The 20,310-nt window shown below is 50.2% G+C and overlaps 1 protein-coding gene across 1 annotated transcript; it reads left to right on the forward strand.

Moving 5' to 3' along the window:
- Positions 1–8,990: 8,990 nt before the first annotated feature.
- GUCA1A (guanylate cyclase activator 1A) lies at positions 8,991–16,951 on the forward strand. Its single transcript, XM_003922999.3, has 4 exons — positions 8,991–9,440; positions 15,164–15,313; positions 15,681–15,774; positions 16,136–16,951. The coding sequence occupies exons 1-4, from the start codon at positions 9,240–9,242 to the stop codon at positions 16,297–16,299; spliced, it is 609 nt and encodes a 202-aa protein (XP_003923048.1). The 5' UTR covers positions 8,991–9,239; the 3' UTR covers positions 16,300–16,951.
- The last annotated feature ends 3,359 nt before the right edge of the window (positions 16,952–20,310 follow it).

The raw sequence follows: 20,310 nt of genomic DNA on the forward strand, positions 1-20,310 counted from the left end.
CTATAGGCATGCGCCACCACATCCAGCTAATTTTTGTATTTTTAGTAGAGACGGGGTTTCACCATGTTGGCCAGAATGGACTTGATCTCTTGACCTCGTGATCCACCCGCCTCGGCCTCCCAAAGTGCTAGGATTACAGGCATGAGCCATTGCCACCAGCCAGCCTCCTCCTCGTTGAAAGCATTTAGGTTTCGACTTTCTCTGCTCTCATAAGAAAGTTACCACTTGTCCATCTGCCTTGTTTTCCAAAATTTTATTAGAACCCCCTTATCTGCTGTCCACCCGCCTCGGCCTCCCAAAGTGCTAGGATTACAGGCATGAGCCATTGCCACCAGCCAGCCTCCTCCTCGTTGAAAGCATTTAGGTTTCGACTTTCTCTGCTCTCATAAGAAAGTTACCACTTGTCCATCTGCCTTGTTTTCCAAAATTTTATTAGAACCCCCTTATCTGCTGTCTTTTTTGTCTTTATTTTTTTATTTTTAATTTTTATTTGTTTTTTTAAAGACGGGGTTTCAGCTGGGCGCGGTGGCTCAAGCCTGTAATCCCAGGACTTTGGGAGGCTGAGGCAGGCGGATCACGAGGTCAAGAGATCGAGACCATCCTGGTCAACATGGTGAAACCCCGTCTCTACTAAAAATACAAAAAATTAGCTGGGCATGGTGGCGCGTGCCTGTAATCCCAGCTACTCAGGAGGCTGAGGCAGGAGAATTGCCTGAACCCAGGAGGCGGAGGTTGCGGTGAGCCGAGATCGCGCCATTGCACTTCAGCCTGGGTAACAAGAGCGAAACTCTGTCTCAAAAAAAAAAATAAAAAATAAATAAAAATAAAAAAAAAGGCGGGGTTTCACCATGTTGGTCAGGCTGGTCATAAACGCCCGACCTCAGGTGATCCATCTGCCTTGGCCTCCAAAGTGCTTGGATTACAGGTGTGAGCCACCACGCCCGGCCCTTTTTTGTCTTTAAAACATGCATTTATTGGCCGGGCGCGGTGGCTCAAGCCTGTAATCCCAGCACTCTGGGAGGCCGAGATGGGTGGATCACGAGGTCAAGAGATCGAGACCATCCTGGTCAACATGGTGAAACCCCATCTCTACTAAAAATACAAAAAAATTAGCTGGGCATGGTGGCGTGTGCCTGTAATCCCAGCTACTCAGGAGGCTGAGGCAGGAGAATTGCCTGAACCCGGGAGGCGGAGGTTGCGGTGGGCCGAGATCGCGCCATTGGACTCCAGCCTGGGTAACAAGAGCGAAACTCCGTCTCAAAAAAAAACAAAAAACAAACAACAACAACAACAACAACAAAAACCCATGCATTTATTAACATGTTAGTGGGATTTTGAAAAGAAGCAGAGATAAGTGGAAGTTTTCAGTCTATGAATAAGACCAGAAGTCTTATTCATGCGGTCACCCAACAGACGCTGTGGGCTGTGGGCTGGATCCTTAAGATGCAAAGATACGAAAGGAACTGTCCCTGCCCTCCAGATCCTATAGCCTGTGCAGGGTGAGACGCAGGGTCCCCATCAGGCGTCTTCCCTGCCCTAGTAGAAGCCTCCTTCCCTGCCCTGGAGAATGGGCTCCCTCTTGAGGTTCACCTTGGTAGTGCAGCCCCCACCGAAGCCCTTAGAAACCCTTTAAAGAAGCTGGCCAAGTTCTCACCTTGATTTGAGTGAGGTAAGCCCAGGAGGCAAGCGAACCTGTACCCAGGGCCCTTCTGTGTTTCTGCGGAGTGGAGGGGCAGGCAGGCAGCCTTGGAAGGGGATTAGTCTGGCCTGGGATTGCTGCCCCTCCTGTCTCTTCCTGACTTGGCTTCCCACCTCTCTGCACCAGTCCCATCCACTCTCTCCCTTTGGCCCCATTCTGCCAGGTGCAGCCTCTCCCTCTGATCTGGCATCTGTCCTAGGAGATCCCTGTAGACAGAGCAGTCGGGGAATCCAGGAACCTCTCTCACTGTGTATGCAGCGTGACCTGTACTCCGGCCTCACACATGACTTGTGCATACTGCTTCCTTAGGGCCTTGGTGTTGATCTCAGGCCTCCCTGCCTTGGCATCCCTGTCTCGGGGGATTCCATTCCCACCCTGGGTTGGAGACAAGGGGTGGGGGCCCTCCTCCCACAAAGCGAGCGAGCTCTCTGTCAATGGAAGTGTTGGGCAGAGGGCTACAAGGGGAAGGCTGAGGGAGATGGCGCTGGAGTGAGGGGTTGGTGGGGTCCCTCTGGTTCTATCCAGCCCTTCTGCAGAGGTGTGAAGCCTTAGGAGAAAAGCATGATGATGAGGTGGGAAAACTTTGGTACCACCACTAAAAGGCTCGTGAACCTGAGCAGGTGATTTAAATTTTCTGCCACAAACTCCTTTTGTCTCACGTGGCAATAATATACTCCCCCTCACTCACAGGACTCGCGCACCTATTCAACACGTTTAGCATCATGCCTTGAACATAATAGATATTGAAGCATAGTTTCATCCAATTTTAGCTTTTTAAGAATTCATTTTTTTAGGCTGGGCGCGGTGGCTCACGCCTGTAATCCCAGCACTTTGGGAGGCCGAGGCGGGTGGATCACGAGGTCAAGAGATCGAGACCATCCTGGTCAACATGGTGAAACCCCGCCTCTACTAAAAATACAAAAATTAGCTGGGCATGGTGGCGCGTGCCTGTAATCCCAGCTACTCGGGAGGCTGAGGCAGGAGAATAGCCTGAACTCAGGAGGCAGAGGTCGCGGTGAGCCGAGATCGCACCATTGCACTCCAGCCTGAGTAACAAGAGTGAAACTCCGTCTCAAAAACAAAAAAAAAACAAAAAAACAAAAAACAAAAAACAAAAGAATTCATTTTTTTAATTTGGAGTTTCGCTCTTGTCACCGAGGCTGGAGTGCAATGGTACAATCTTGGCTCACTGCAACCTCTGCCTCCCAGGTTCAAGCGATTCTCCTGCCTTAGCCTCCAGAGTAGGGGGAACTAAAGGCACGTGCCACCACACCTGGGTAATTTTTGTAGTTTTAGTAGAAACAGGGTTTCATCACGTTGGCCAGGCTAGTCTCAAACTCCTGACCTCAAGTGATCCCCCACCTTTGCCTCCAAAAGCCCTGGGATTACAGGTGTGAGCCACCGTGCCCGGCCTAAGAATTTTTTCTTTAATCATCTGTGCATGTGTGCACTCAATAATATATATATATTTTTTTGAGACGGAGTTTCGCTCTTGTTACCCAGACTGGAGTGCAATGGCATGATCTCGGCTCACCGCAACCTCCGCCTCCTGGGTTCAAGCAATTCTCCTGCCTCAGCCTCCTGAGTAGCTGGGATTACAGGCACATGCCACCATGCCCAGCTAATTTTTTGTATTTTTAGTAGAGACGGAGGAGAGTTGATGTAGGGACTACTAACAGAGAGGTGGGCATAGTTAAGGGAATGGTGATGTACCCAGAGAGTAGCGAGAGGGAAGCCCTTATCATGCCTGGAGGGGCAAAGGGAGGGAGCCGTGATTACAGGAGCCCAGAGAGCTGTGGCAGGCAGCCGAAGGTGGAGGAAAATACCACTGCCCCACTGCAAGCTCTTCCTCCAGCTTCTCAGTGGGTGAACCCAGCCGGAAGCCAGAGGGCAACAGAGTGCGGGTGATGCAGTCCGTGGTATCAGTCTCCTGGGTCTCAGAGTTGGAGAAAGATGGAGAATGAGGCTGTGGGCAGTGGCTCACACCTGTAATCCCAGCACTTTGGGAGGCCAAGGCAGGCAGATCGCAAGGTCAGGAGTTCGAGATCAGCCTGGCCAATATAGTGAAACCCCATCTCTACTAAGAATATAAAAATTAGCTGGGCATGGTAGCAGGTGCCTGTAGTCCCAGCCGCTCAGGAGGCTGAGGCAGGAGAATCACTTGAACCCAGGAGGCAGAGGGTTCTCAGTGAGCTGAGATTGTGCCATTGCACTTCAGCCTGGGTGATAGAGTGAAACTTTGTCTCAAAAAAAAAAAAAAGAAAGAAAGAAAAGAAAGATGGAGAATGAGTGGAAGCAGGGCAAACAGAACAAGCAGCACACAACTGACCTTGTGGAATGCGTGTGCCCTGGGGCTGGGAGCAGGTGAGATATGAATAACATAATGGGCTCCACTCTCTGTGAGCTTGCTGGGTTCCTGAGAGCAGGCTGGCAACAAAGAGTTGCCTATATAATACTTCCAGAAAGAAATGAATCTTATATCCATGTTATTGTAGAAGAGTGAATGTCACAATAGACTCTAAGATGACCCCAGTGATTTCTACCTCCTGTTGTTCCTGCCTTTGTACAATCCTCTCCTTTTGAGTGTGGGTGAGGAAGGCTGTGCCTTGATTCTAACACACAGAATATGGCAAAGGTGATAGGACATCACTCTGTGGATCAGGCGTCCCCAAACTTTTTACACAGCGGGCCAGTTCACTGTCTCTCAGACCATTGGAGGGCCGCCACATGCTGTGCTCCTCTCACTGACCAACAATGAAAGAGGTGCCCCTTCCTGAAGTGTGGCGGGGGGGGGGGGGGGGGGGGGGGGGCGGGGAGGGCTGGATAAATGGCCTCAGGGGGCCGCATTCGGCCCGCTGGCTGTAGTTTGGGGACACCTGCTGTGGATTGTTAGGTTATATAGATTTTAGCAGATTGCAGAGAGACTCTCCTCGCTGACTTGATGAAATAAGTAGCCGTGGTGAGGAAGTTAGTTTAACAAGGAATGGAGGGCAGCCTCTAGGATCTGAGTGTGGCCTCCAGGAAAGGTTGAGTGAAAGCCCAGATCCCTTGTCACATAGCCACAACAAAATGAATTCTGCCAACAACTTGAATGCATTGGAAGTGGATTCTTCCCCAGTTGAGCCTCCAGATGAAAACACAGCCCAGGTGACACCCTGATAGCAGCCTTGTGAGACCCTAGGCAAAGGACCAGTTAAGCTATGCCTGGACTCCTGGCCCATAGAAACTGTGAGATAATAAATGTGTGTAGTTTTAAAACTGCTGACTTTTTGTGGTTATTTGTTATGCAACATAGAAAACTAATATAACACACACATTAGCCAGAGTTCTTCAGAGAAACAGAGCCAACAGGATATAGATAGAGAGAGGTATGAGAAAGATGTACTAGGGGGATTGGCTCACATGTTTATGGAGACTGAGAAGTCCCACAATATGCCATCTGCAAGACGGAGAACCAGGGAAGCCAGTGGCATGGCTCAGCTCAAACCCAGAGCATTCAGAACCAAGGAAACCGATGGCATAACTCTCAGTCTGGAGCTGAAGGACTGAAAATGTGGGAGCAGGGAGGGGGTTGCTGCTGGTGCAAGTTCTGGAGTCCAAGGGCAGGAGAAGAAGGGTGTCCCAGCTCCAGGAAAGGAAGAGAGAGAGAGAAAGAGAGAGAGAGAATTCACCTTTCCCTTGCCTTTTTCTTCTCTCTAGGCCTAAGCCAATTAGATGGTGCCTGCCCACACAGGGTGAGGGCGGATTCTCCTTACTTAGTCTATGAATTCAAATGCCGGTCTCTTTGGCAAGCACCCTCACGAAAACACCCAGAAATAAAGTTTTACCAGCTCTCTGGGTATCCCCTCATCCAGTCCAAAAATTAACTGCCACAACACATAAGCAAAATGTCGGTATACTGAGGGAGGAAGATATTTGGGAGAGATCTAGGAAGGCTTCATAGAGGAGGTAGCATTTGTACTCACACAGGAAGAGTGAGAGGGGTTTAAACAGGTAGAGGTGGAAAGATGAGCTACTGCCTTGTGTCCAGCGTCTTCATTTCCCAATCTTGGGCCTGAGAGGCCTCTGCAAGGACACATTTTCCAGCTGGGCCCAAGCAAGTTCACAGAAGGAGTCCTTCCGTCCCTGTGCCCCAGCTTGCTGTGGATAACCTGACCAAAGCAGGGAGATCCCAGCTCCCCACCCCCGTGTATCCTGTGTCAATCACTTCAGGTGGAGTAGAGGTACAGCAGCCACAGCTGGTCTCCTTTTCTTTCTTTCTTTTTTTTTTTTTTTTTTTTTTTGAGACGGAGTTTCGCTCTTGTTACCCAGGCTGGAGTGCAATGGCACGATCTCAGCTCACCGCAACCTCCGCCTCCTGGGTTCAAGCAATTCTCCTGCCTCAGCCTCCTGAGTAGCTGGGATTACAGGCACACGCCACCATGCCCAGCTAATTTTTTGTATTTTTAGTAGAGACGGGGTTTCACCATGTTGACCAGGATGGTCTCGAACTCTCGACCTCGTGATCCACCCGCCTCGGCCTCCCAAAGTGCTGGGATTACAGGCTTGAGCCACCGCGCCCGGCCTCCTTTTCTTTCTTTCTCTCTTGTTGCTCAGGCTGGAGGGCAATGGCATGATCTCAACTCACCACACCTCCGCCTCCTGGGTTCAAGCGATTCTCCTGCTTCAGCCTCTTGAATAACTGGTATTACAGGCGTGCACCACCATGCCTGGCTAATGTTGTATTTTTAGTAGAGATGGGGTTTCTCCATGTTGGTCAGGATGGTCTCGAATTCCCGACCTCAGGTGATCAGCCCGCCTCAGTCTCCTAAAGAGCTGGGGTTATAGGCATGAGCCACTGCACCCAGCAGTCTCTTTTTCAAAAAAAAAAAAAAACTATCCTCTTTGATTTTGTAAGCAACATATAGTCATTTTGAACAATTTTTTAAAATAGCAGGTAATGGAAAGGGTGCGGTGGCTCACGCCTGTAATCCCAGCTCTGGGATTACAGAAAGTGCTGGGATTGCAGGTGTGAGACACTGTGCCTGGCCCGTTTTCTTGCTTTTCCAGCCTCTTTTGTAGAAGCAGGCAAGAGGACAGGGAGTTGAGAATGGAATTGGATCTGATAATGCTTTTTTCTTTTTTCTTTTTTTTAGGTGGAGTCTGGCTCTGTCGCCCAGGCTGGAGTACAGTGGTGCAATCTTGGGTCACTGCAGCCTCCACCTCCTGGGTTCAAGGGATTTTCCTGCCTCAGCCTCCCAAGTAGCCAAAATCAGTGTGTGCCCCCATGCCCTGCTAGTTTTTGTATTTTTAGAAGAGACAGGGCTTCACCATATCGGTCAGGGTAGTCTTGAACTCCTGACCTCAAATGATCCACCCACCTTAGCATCCCAAAGTGCTGGGATTATAGGTGTGAGGCACCAAGGCTGGCCTTGTTTTTTTTTTTTTTTTTTTTTTTTTGAGACAGAGTCTCACTCTATCACCTAGGCTGGAATGCAATGGTGCGGTCTTGGCTCACTGCAACCTCTGCCTCCCAGGTTCTCCTGCCTCAGCCTCCCGAGTAGCTGGAATTCCAGGCGTCCACCACCATGCCCAGCTAATTTTTGTATTTTTAGTAGAGATGGGGTTTCACCATGTTGGCCAGGCTGGTCTCAAACTCCTGACCTCAGGTGATCCACCCGCCTCGGCCTCCCAAAGTGCTGAGATAACAGGTGTGAGCCACCACCCCTGACCTGGATCTGATAAGGTTTTAACAGGCATGCAGACCATCACTCCTGTCTAATTTATGTGTTTTTAGTAGAGACAGGGTTTCACCATGTTGGCCAGGCTGGTCTTGAACAACTGGCCTCAACTGATCCATGTGCCTCAGCCTCCCAAAGTGCTGGGGTTACAGGCATGAGCCCCTGTATCCAGCTCCACTTGCTCCCCTTAACAGCCCTATCAGATGGGTACCATTATTCCTATTTTAAGAATGAGGAAACTGAGGCTCAGAGAGGTTAAGTTACTTGCTCAAGGTCATCCAGCCAGTAATGTAAGCAAGAAATAAGCGTGTGTTGTTTTCAGCCACTGAGATTTTAGAGTGGTTTGTTACTGTAGCATAACCTTCTCATTCTGAGATATGTATGCACATATATTTGATATATGTTATATATCCTATAGATTATATATATACATCTATTTATATGTAATTATATATTATTTATATAGATTATACAATTCGTATAAAGTGTCTATCAGTGTACAACTTGACCAAGTGTCCAAGGCCCTGCTGGGGAAAGCAGAAATATGGGCAGTGGTTCCCTCCAGATGAGTTAGGGGACCTGAGTGTGGCCCACATGCAAAGGAAGAAGGCAAACAAGGGAAAAGCCAGGGCGGGGCAAGCGCTGGCTTTAAGCTCTCCTGGGAGCATCCAGCTTAAGTGCACCTGCACCCAAATGCTGGTTCCATAAATGAGCCAGCTTTTAAGTGTGGCCACATCCCACCAGGCATCAGAAAAAGCTGTTGCTGTATAGACAGGCCCCCAGGCTAGGCGTGGGAGCTTTCCGGGACCAGCAGGTTGCAGCTCATCCATTGTGCCTGCACGCTCACACTCACACACCCCAGGGCACCAGGCACACACTACATGTCCCCAACCCCGTGCCCCTAGAGGGTGATGGTGATGGCGTGAGGCTCAGAATCAGACAGAAGGTTAAATTCAGAGCTCTCAAGATAGGAAAGATGCAACCTTCAGGAACACGAGAGTGTCGCCAGATCAGGACCAGGTGTATGAGTGTGTGATGTGTGTGCATGTCTCCGTGTACTGGTGCAGGTTAATGTAGGAGGGGGTTCCCTCTGGCTGTTGAAGGCTTATCTTGGAAGCCCACAAACTCCGCATCCACCCAGAAGCTCTCATATGTTAGCACATCCATGGTATGACTGGACCCCCTCAGCTGTGTTGACCAAGAGCAGTGCACAGCCTGGATAACCGTACATAGCAGCCCCGTCAAGAGCCCATAGTTGGTCAGCTCTGGACAAGAAGCCAGCCCTATCTCCTATATACCTCAATTCCACAATTGAGGGCAGAATCCAAAACCATTGTGGGTCCACTCAAATCAGGAGAAGAAGGTCATAGAGGTCATAGGATCAGAGCAGCTGCTGGCTGGCACCCACTCCATGGTGTTAAGAAGGGATTAGGAGATTGCAAACTGTGTTAAAAAATCCTCTCACCTACAGCTCAGGGCTGTAATCCTAAGGACTCTGCTTCTCTAAGCCTTGTTCTATTTTCAGCTCTCTTCTCCAGGGTACACAGTCTTCACTGGGGCTGCAAGGATTTAGTGGAGACTCTTATCACCAGTTCTCTGGCATCTGTGAGTTTGAGTGTAGGCCATCAAGTTCTCCTTCTGTTCTCTTCCTCTCCACACTTCTGGGCACCATCCCATCCATCAGAGCCTTCTTCGCTCAGGCCTGGAGGACTCAGGCCTGTGAGACAGGACGGCCCCATTGTCGGCCAAGACACCTTTGGGCAAGGAGCAGTGAACAGGACCTGTCCATCTCAGGCATCAGCCCCCTGAAGGCCTGAGCAATGGGGAACGTGATGGAGGGGAAGTCGGTGGAAGAGCTGAGCAGCACGGAGTGCCACCAGTGGTACAAGAAGTTCATGACCGAGTGTCCCTCTGGCCAACTCACCCTCTATGAGTTCCGCCAGTTCTTTGGCCTCAAGAACCTGAGCCCATCAGCCAGCCAGTACGTGGAGCAGATGTTTGAGACATTTGACTTCAACAAGGTGAGCAGGGACCCAGTGGCAGGGTGGGGAGGTTTTTGGGGGACCCCCTCTGGAAGCCTGACCAGCTGGAGGGGAGGAAGAGCAGAAGGGAGCATAGAAAGTGTCGGCTGGGGAGCGACTTCATTTATACAGTCATTTGTTTATTTGAGACGTGGGTTTTTCACACTAGGGCTTCAACTGATCTAATGTTTGTGCTTTAATGAGCACCAACTGTGAATCAGGCACTGGGAGGTTAGAAATGAATCAGACGCTGCCGTTGCCCTCACCTTCTTTTTCTTTTTCTTTTCTTTTCTTTTTTTTTTTTTTGAGACAGAGTTTTGCTTTTGTTGCCCAGGCTGGAGTGCAATGGCACGATCTCAGCTCACTGCAACCCCTGCCTCCCGGGCTTAAGCGATTCTCGTGCCTCATTCTCCCTTCATGCCTCAGCCTCCATGCCCGGCAAATTTTGTTTGTATTTTGTCTCTGACAGGGTTTTGCCCTGTTGACCAGGCTGGTCTCAAACTCCTGAGCTCAGGTGATCCACCTGCCTCACCCTCCCAAAGTGCCGGGATTACAGGCGTGAGCCAACCCACCCGGCCTCTTGCCTTCACTTTCTAGGGCAAGACAGAGAGGCCCACAAATTAGTGTATTCAGAGGCTGAATCCAATGGCTTCCCCTGCCTCTGCCACAGGCATATCTTGGTTTACTCCAGAATGAGTGTGAACACTTCTAAGACGGTCACTGAGCACCTGCAATGTGCTGGTCCTATAGGTGGTGCTTTTGCAAAGACCCTTTGAAGCTCCCAAGGGTGTGGGTGGAGGGGTAGAGAGCAGTGAGGAAGATGCTGATTCTCCAGCCTCACTGTCTGGCATGGGCAGGCCACTCATAACGTTCTGTGGACAGCGGGCTGAGGACAGGCAGGGTTGCCTGGTGCTGGAGAATCTGGAATACTCCCAACTTCAAAACACCCAGTGACTTCACATCACCTTTTCTCAAGTGAGCCTGAAGGTCCACACAGTGGTCAAATTGCGTGTCTCCCCAGTAGCCACCTGGATGCATTGGATAAGGACTTTCTGATTGATACACTAAAGGGGTCACTGAAAGGCGAGTTTGGGACCGTGGGCTTGGGTCCCTAGCTTTCATCAGCTGGGTGACCTTGAGCCCCATCATCTTCCCTCTCAGTCTTGGGATAGTCATAATGTTGTGGATGTCAGGAGCATTAGTTGTTTGTTGGTTTTCATAGTAAATTTTCCATTCCTGACCGGGCACGGTGGCTCACGTCTGTAATCTCAGCACTTTGGGAGGCCGAGGTGGGTGGAGGCCGAGGTGGGTGGATCACCTGAGGTCAACAGTTAGAGACCAGCCTGGCCAACATGGTGAAACCCCATCTCTACTAAAATACATAAATTAGCTGGGTGTGATGGCGGGTGCCTGTAATCCCAACTACTTGGGAGGCTGAGGCAGGAGAATCGCCTGAACCCAGGAGGCAGAGGTTGCAGTGAACTGAGATCACGCCACTGCTCTCCAGCTGGGTGACAAGAGCAAAACTCTGCCTCAAAAAAAAAAAAAAAAAAAAAAATCTCCCATTCCTTTGGAACAATTCAGTCACGATGTAATGGTGGAAGTACCCAAAGCTGCAAACGTGGCCCCTGCCCTGTGGCCCCTCACTTGAAAGGTGAGGACTCAATGAGGTGCTGCTGTGTGCCCTCCGCAGACCCAGGAGAGGCTCCTCCCCTCACTGCCTGGAAGGTTCAGAAACCATCATGGGTGAGGCTTCTTGGGAAAGCTGGGGCTCAGTGGCTATTTAAAACTCACTAATATTTGAGGATAAGGGACCAAAGTAGATTAGAGGCTTTAAGTTCCAACCTCAAGTGTGATATGAGGGAGCCTGAGGGCTTTCCCAAAGTGGGAGCAGATGAGCAGAGTCCAGAGTCTGTGATAGGGAGACTGGGAGGGACGGGGTCATCATGCTTGATGCCCAAAATACTCCTGAAGAAGGAATAACTCCTAAGCAGGAGGGGAAGGACGAATGGATGGCTGAGCCTCACACCTTACCCCCTAACACTGACATAGCTCATCTTCTTGCCTGCTATGAACACCCTTTGGGTAAAGACATGCCTGCGGAAGCACCCAGCGAATTACACATATGATGTCGGTGGTGGCAGGTGTTGGGGAGCCCTGTGGCACATGGACCCTGTATCTGCTTAACCGTGTCTTTTTTTGTTGTTTTTTTGAAACACAATCTTGCTCTGTCACCCAGGCTAGACCGCAGTGGCGTGATCTTGGCGATCTCGGCTCATTGCAACCTCCACCTCCTGGGTTCAAAGCGATTTTCCTGCTTCACTCAGCCTCCCTGGTGACTGGGATGACAGGCGCCCACCACCACACCTGGCTGATTTTTGCATTTTTAGTAGAGTCAGGGTTTCACCATGTTGGCCAGGCTGGTCTCAAACTCCTGACCTCAGGTGATCTGCCCACCTAGGCCTCCCAAAGTACTAGGATTACTGGTTTGAGCCACCTCGCCTGACCAACCATGTCTTAATGTGTGTCACATGCAAGCACCACCTGTTCTGTCCAAAACCTGAGCCTTCTCTTTCCACTGAAAGTAAATCAACCCCTTGTTTCCAGGCAGTCTGGCCTTCTCCCTTATGTCACACACACCCTACCTTAGGGCTTTTGTGCTGCCTGGGACCCTCTGCTCCCAGAATTCTGCTCGACTCACACCTTGCTCTGCTGCAAGTCTCTGTTCAGAAGTCTCCTTCTCACTACCTCCTGCCCTGATCTGGTTTAAACTCTGTTTAAAACCAGGACTGCATTTCCTAGCCTACCTTTCCCCCCAAGCACCTGGCATCTTCCAATACCAGACTTAATTAACATATCATCATTACATTTATTGCCTGTCTCCTGCTGGAATGTGAGCTCCATGTAGGCAGGGGTGTTTGTCTCGTTCACCGTCAAATTCCTAGTTCCTAGGACAGTGCCTGGGTTGTGGCAGGTGGTTAATAATATTGATTGCATGAGCGAATGAATATATGAGAAATCAGGAATTTAATGGCTGGTTATTTTATAATACACATTAATTTAACTCTGTAATTTTTTTTTTTTTTTTTTGAGACTTTTTTCGCTCTTGTTACCCAGGCTGGAGTGCAATGGCGCGATCTCGGCTCACCGCAACCTCCGCCCCCTGGGTTCAGGCAATTCTCCTGCCTCAGCCTCCTGAGTAGCTGGGATTACAGGCATGCACCACCATGCCCAGCTAATTTTTGTATTTTTAGTAGAGACGGGGTTTCACCATGTTGACCAGGATGGTCTCGATCTCTTGACCTTGTGATCTGCCCGCCTCGGCCTCCCAAAGTGCTGGGATTACAGGCTTGAGCCACCGCGCCCGGCAACTCTGTAAATATTAAAATGAAGAGTGACCTTGTAATATCCAACCTGCCTCATCTGTATCCGTGGTACACAATCACACTTTGCACAACACTGTCTTGATCCATTGTCACCAGCATGGAGCAGTTTAGCAGATTAGCTAGGAGATGGAACACGGGACTGGGAAATTCTGATACAGAGAATAGTTAAATAAAACAGGGATAGGAAAACCACAGCACACAGGCTTTTTTTTTTTTTTTTTTTTTTTTTTTTTTTTTTTTTTTTGAGATGCAGTCTTGCTCTGCGATCTTGGCTCATGCAACCTTTGCCTCCTGGGTTCAAGCAATTCTCCTGCCTCAGCCTCCCGAGTAGTTGGGACTACAGGTGCATGCCACCACACTGGCTAATTTTTTTCTCCCCCTTCTCACTTGTTCCCCACACCCAGCTAATTTTTGTATTTTTTGTTGAGACACGGATTTCACTGTGTTAGCCAGGATGGTCTTGATCTCCTGAACTTGTGATCCACCAGCCTTGGCCTCCCAAAGTGCTGGGATTACAGGCATGAGCCACCATGCCCAGCCACACAGGCCTATTTTTGTAAATGAAGTTTTATTAGAACACACCACATCTATTTATTTACATAGACAATTGTCTGTGGCTGCTTTCACATAAAATGAAAGAGGCTGTCTGGCTGTGAAGCTGAATATTTACTTTCTGGCTCTTTACAGAAAAAGTTTGCCAGCCCCTGAGCTACAAAGTGGTTGTATCCTCAGGTATTGCACCAGATGGTGCAGGTCTGGGAGTACAGAGTGTGAGCGGGGAGTGAGACCCGGGGGACAGGCCTTTGCTTTGCTTACTTCAGATGTTTGTCTGGGCTTGGGTTTGTCTGCCAATCAATCACACAGGTGCACACAAATCAATGTAAATCTTCATCTGCATTTGAGCACTGGTATAGGATGATTTAGGAGACCCAGTTTTGTAGGTGAGGCTTTGTCATTCACTAACTGTGTGGCCCGATCTCTTTCAACTTCGGCTTTCTCATTCAAACTAGAGACAAAAATATTCATCGCCTGGGGATGGCCGTGAGATTAAATGAGTAAAGTGAACAAAACACTCAGCCCAGGAAGTCCATGGAGAGCACTAAAAAACGTTAATATTGCTGTATATTTTCCTTGAATCGAATGCACACAACAGTTTTGAAAAGTGCACGTGTCATTACATCTTATAGCTGGGGAAACGGGGACTCAAAGTCATGTGACTTATCCAAGGTGCTTTAGGTCTTTTTGGCACAAAAATCCATACCTTTTCTATTGTCCCCCTCCCCTCCCCCTCCCTTTTTTTTTTGAGACGGAGTTTCGCTCTTGTTACCCAGGCTGGAGTGCAATGGCGCGATCTCGGCTCACCGCAACCTCTGCTTCCTGGGCTCAGGCAATTCTCCTGCCTCAGCCTCCTGAGTAGCTGGGATTACAGGCAGGCGCCACCATGCCCAGCTAATTTTTTTGTATTTTTAGTAGAGACGGGGTTTCACCTTGTTGACCAGGATGGTCTTGATCTCTTGACCTCGTGATCCACCCGTCTCGGCCTCCCAAAGTGCTGGGATTACAGGGTTGAGCCACCGCGCCCGGCCTCTATTGCCCCTTTTTAAACTTTTTTTTTTTTTCCTGCAAAAGCAATCTAGTTCATTGTAGAAATTTCCAGCATTACAGAAAGAAAAGCTGAAGAGCTAAAGTATCCTCACCAGAGGAAAGAAACCTCTTCAACAGTTTTCTTTCCTATTCAAACAGTGCTGTGTGGGGCCTCGGTGGGCTCCTTTCTGATGACAGTCCTGGGAGGTGGGCCGGGACTGAATGAGCCCACTGTGGGGTTCAGAATGGTTAAGGCCTTCCGGAGCTCTAGCCCCTCAGGCGGCAGGGTGAGAAATTCCCAAAAGCTCACCTAAACCACGCTCCCATGCCTGAGGGTGCAGTTCCTCCTCCCACCAGCGCACAGGTCTCCCATTCCCCCTACCCGGAAAGGCTCATGCTTGACAATCACAGGGAAGCAGGCAGCGGCCGCTAAAACCCAGATGCCTCCGAATAGGCAGGGCCAGCCATTCACACCCCAGTGGGGGCTGGCTTTTGGATTTGATTGGCAGCCTCTGCGGTAGGCAGGGTGGGCTATACAGGGCGTCTAGGAAGACAGATCACGGCGGAGACACGGCTGGCCTCCCTGGCCGCATCCCCGGGGGTCCGGGTCTTCCCTCAGCATCTCTTCGGACTTGCCGAGATGGGCGGAGCCTTGGGGTGTAATGGGCGGAGCCTTGGGGTGTAATGGGCGGGGCCTGAGGCAGGAGTGGGCGGGGCCCTAGTGGGCTCACAGCGGCTGCGCCCCTCGCCCAGGACGGCTACATTGATTTCATGGAGTACGTGGCGGCGCTCAGCCTGGTCCTCAAGGGGAAGGTAGAACAGAAGCTCCGCTGGTACTTCAAGCTCTACGACGTAGACGGCAACGGCTGCATTGACCGCGACGAGCTGCTCACCATCATCCAGGTGCAGAGGGGCCCGGCCAGGGCTGGGGGAAGCCGCCTGGGGTGGGAGCAGGAGCTGAGAGCCCAGGGTTGGAACTGCCATCCCAGGATTGAGACAGGATGTGGCAGTGAGGATCCCAGTGGCAGCTGTGGCCCTCACCAGCTGCGTGACCCAGGCCACCTTCCTTCGCTTCCTGGGCTTCAGTTTCCTCATCAATACCAAAAGACGGCAGAGGTTTGAGTCTTGAGTCCCAGCTCTGCCTAGGCCCCCCGGTACCCTACACTCTACTCCCTACTGCTGTTGGGAGCCAGACAAGCTCTGACCGTCCCCACTCCCACCCCGAGATAGGATTATGATGGCCCCTCTCACTTCTGCCTCTTCTTCCCAGGCCATTCGCGCCATTAACCCCTGCAGCGATACCACCATGACTGCAGAGGAGTTCACCGATACAGTGTTCTCCAAGATTGACGTCAACGGGGATGGTGAGGGGGCCAAGGAGGGGCTCCCCAGGACAGGGGTCACCATGGATGTGGGGTCACCAGGGGTGGGAGGTCACTAGGGGAGAGGGGCAGGAGGGAAGGAGGAGGCCCAAAAACCCCATGCTGGTCACCTCCTCCACATGCCTCTGCCCCAGCCACAGAGTTGGCTTTTAGGGTCCCCCGAGCCCGATTCTGGGCTCTGGGTGCCTCTGCCTGCTGCACCCGCAGGTCACTTCTCCCTGAGTGAGCTCTGTCCCTGCCCCTGGCAAGAACCCAGTTCTGTGCTCTGGACTGTAGACCTTGTGTGCTCTGGACTGTGGACTGAACATCTTCCTCCCCCTGATTCCCTTTCTCTCTACCCCAGGGGAACTCTCCCTGGAAGAGTTCATAGAGGGCGTCCAGAAGGACCAGATGCTCCTGGACACACTGACGCGAAGCCTGGACCTTACCCGCATCGTGCGCAGGCTCCAGAACGGTGAACAAGACGAGGAAGTGGCCGACAACGAGGCTGCTAAGGCAGCCGGCTGAACCCACTGCCCAGCTGCTTCGGCGCTAGCGGGCGGGGTGGTATGGTGGCGCCTGGCCTTGTTGTTCTCGTCTCAACCCTAGATAAAATCTACTCAACTCAGAGGCTTAGCTCGCCTCTTTGGGGTCCATGATGGCAGCAGAGGGGCAGGAATTGGAGTCCAGAGCCAGGAACAGTGAAGAATGGTTCCTGGCCCCTCCGAGTGACAGCTGGCGGTGGCACTCCCTGCTGGGAGGCAGTGTTCAGCATCCCTCTAATGTCAGGTGACCCCCTAGCTCTTCCGGCTCCTCTTCTAGCTTTTCCCAGATTTCCCTACTGAGCTTCTCCAGTCCATGCTCTTTCAGACATGAACTCTGAGCCAGAGCTGAGCTTTCCCAGGCCTCTTATGGAATCCTGCAGATCCTGTGGCTGCAGCCTCAATCCCAGTGCTGCAATCACACATCCATGCTGCCCTTGGGGGGACCCTGGAGCCTACTTGTGTGCTTTGCATTTCATTGATACATGCCTCCTTTCAACAAGTATTTATTGAGCACCTATTAAGTACTAATGTTAGATGTTAGACATACAAAGAAGACAGTTCTCATCCTCATGGAACTCAAAGGCTAATGGTGAGACACACAGATAAACAGCATTATAATAAAATATGCTAAGAGACATTATGAGCAGATTTCTGTAGGAGACACCTATAGGCATCTGACTCAGAGACAGCATCACAGAGGTGACCTTTGACTTTGAACAGGAAAGGGTGCTCGTGAGCTGAATGTGAAGAAGAAGGTAATGTGTGTGGGGTGGCTGGAGGTGCATTCTCTGTGATGCATGTGTCACATGTGGGGGCCTGTGTGATGTGGACAGGAGCATTCTTAGGCGCAAATTTGGGGTATCCTTTGGGATTTAAATTTTACCAAATTTAAAACAGTAAGAGTCACCATATCTGTTTTTAGGGAGTACCTCCTAGGGCCCCAGTAAGGGAGAACAAACACAACTCCTTTAAGAGATTTATAATCCTACCAACAAGATAAGGATGGGATGTTTTGCCAGGTGTGGTGGTAAATGCTTATAGTCCCCAATACTCCGGAGGCTGAGGTGGGAAGATTGCTTGAGTCAGGAGTTCAAGACATGCTGAGGTAACATAGCAAGACCCCTCTTCAAAAAGAAAAAAGGGGGCTGCGCTCGGTGGCTCACGCCTGTAATCCCAGCACTTTGGAAGGCCAAGGTGGGCAGATCACCTGAGATCTGGAGTTCTAGACCAGCCTGGCCAACCTGCTGAAACCTGGTCTCTACTAAAAATTAGCTGGGCATGGTGGCTCACACCTGTAATCCTAGCACTTTGGGAGGCCGAGGCAGGTGGATTGCCTAAGGTAAGGAGTTCCAGACCAACCTGGGCAACACGGTAAAAACCCATCTCTACTAAAATACAAAAATTAGTTGGGTATGGCCGTGTGTCCTGTAATCCCAGCTACTCGGGAGGCTGAGAGAGGAGAATCACTTGAACCTGGGAGGCAGAGGTTTCAGTTAGCCAGGATCGCGCCATTGTACTCCAGCCTGGGCAACAGAACGAGACTGTCTCAAAAACAACAACAACGCCGGGCGCGGTGGCTCAAGCCTGTAATCCCAGCACTTTGGGAGGCCGAGGCGGGTGGATCACGAGGTCTAGAGATCGAGACCATCCTGGTCAACATGGTGAAACCCCGTCTCTACTAAAAATACAAAAAACTAGCTGGGCGTGGTGGCGTGTACCTGTAATCCCAGCTACTTAGGAGACTGAGGCAGGAGAATTGCCTGAACCCAGGAGGCGGAAGTTGCGGTGAGCCGAGATCGCGCCATTGCACTCCAGCCTGGGTAACAAGAGCGAAACTCTGTCTTAAACAACAACAACAACAACAACAACAAACAAACAAAAAACCCAAAAATTATTAGCTGGGGGTGGTGGCATGCTCCTGTAATCCCAGCTACTTGGGAGGCTGAGGCAGGAGAATTGCTTGAACCCGGGAGGCAGAGGTTGCAGTGAGCTGAGATCACACCACTGCACTCCAGCCTGGGCAAGAGAGTGAGACCCTGTATCAAAAAAAATAAATAAATAAACAAAAAGAAAAAAGGGTGGAATATTTAGATGACGGTGTAGGTCTGAATCGGAATGACTGTGTATGTGCATGCATTCTCTCTGGCAAGGTTTGGTGTTGGCCAAAAATGAAAGAGGGTGGGTGGTCCTGCAGAAGATACTCATTTCTCCAGAAGAAATCCATGATGTTTTCAGAAGCACCTGCTGCACAAGTCCCTCATACTTCCCCTCCTTGGTGACATGTGGCGTTACATGGTTCCCCACAGATGGGCAACCCATTGCTCATTGCACATAGTCTATCCCTGGTCTAACCTAAATCCTTCTTGCTGCAGTGACACCTGATACCAGTTGGAAAGTGGGGCAGTCTGTTTCAGGCAGGCCCCAACGCATCTTTGCACATCTCAACTTTAAGAATACCCAACTCAGAGTCTACCTGTCCATGGCAGGTTTTCTCAGCTCTGTCCCTGAATTACAGCCACCTGATTACTTCAGGAACCTGGGGAGACACACAGACTGGAGCAGTTGTGACCATTTTCTCAAAGATGCTCTTTCTTCTGGGCTTTGAGTCTTCACTTCAGCTGGGTGTTGGGGAGGTGTGGGGAGAAAATGAAAATTCAGGAATGGAAGCTGGGAGTGGAGGCTCATGCCTGTAATCCCAGTACTTTGGGACTGATGCTGAGGCTGGCCAATCGCTTGAGCTCAGAAATTCATGACCAGCCTGGCCAACATGATGACACCCTGTCTCTACAAAAAATAGAAAAATTAGCCGGGCATGGTAGTGTGCACCTGTGGAGGCTGAGGTGGGAGGATCGCTTGAGCCTGGGAGGCAGAAGTTGCAGTGAGCCAAGATTGCATCACTGCACTCCAGCCTGGGTGACAGAGCAAGATCTTGTCTCCAAAAAATAAATAAGTAAATACATTCAGAAGCGAAAGGGAGAAAATGAGGGGAAAAAAGAAGTAAAACACCAAGTCAGAGAGTGCCCCACTGAGGGGATGGGAAAGTGCATTTTGCTCACGTCCTATCCATCAATTGGACCTCCCCAGACAGGGAAGTCAGCCAGGGGACTGAGCAACAGACATGGAGGGAAGGTAGAGGTTGGTGCTGTATGCAGCCAGGATGAAAAAGGAATTGACATTTCTGCTCCTTTGGCTGACCTGTTGGGAAATCCTGAAGGTCACAGTTGGGAAGGTGTGAACATGTAATTAGAACATTCCTCAATGTTATTCACATACCTCCTTCATGATTTGCAGCATATCTGTGTCCTACCTGGATTATACATATATATTTATAATTTAATTTATGTATTTATTTTGAGACAGAGTTTCACTATTGTTGCCCAGGCTGGAGTGCAATGGCCGTAATCTCAGCTCACTGCAACCTCTGCCTCCCAGGTTCAAGCGATTCTCCTGCCTCAGCATTCGGTGTAGCTGGGATTATAGCATGTGCCACCATGCCCAGCTAATTTTGTATTTGTAGTAGGGGTTTCTCCATGTTGGTCAGATTGGTCTTGAACTCCCGACCTCAAGTGATCCACTCACCTTGGCCTCCCGAAGTTCTGGGATTACAGGCGTGAGTCATAGCCCCTGGCAGCATTAATATTTTTCTTTTTTTCTTTTTTTTTGAGACAGAATTTCACTCGTTACCCAGACTGGAGTGCAATGGTGCAATCTCAGCTCACTGCAACCTCTGGCTCCCGGGTTCAAGCGATTCTCCTGCCTCAGCCTCCCTAATAGCTGGGATTACAGGTGCCCATCACCACACCTGGCTAATTTTTTTTTTTTTTTTTTTGGTATATTTAGTAGAGATGGGGTTTTACCATGTTGGTCAGGCTAATCTCGAATTCCTGACCTCAGATGATCTACCTGCCTCAGTCTTCCAAAGTGCTGGGATTACAGGCGTGAGTCATTACATCTGGACCACATTTTTCTTTTTAAAAATTTTAAGACGGGGTTT

Source organism: Saimiri boliviensis, chromosome 4, assembly GCF_048565385.1.
Source record: "Saimiri boliviensis isolate mSaiBol1 chromosome 4, mSaiBol1.pri, whole genome shotgun sequence".
NCBI classification, from domain to species: Eukaryota; Metazoa; Chordata; class Mammalia; order Primates; family Cebidae; genus Saimiri; species Saimiri boliviensis.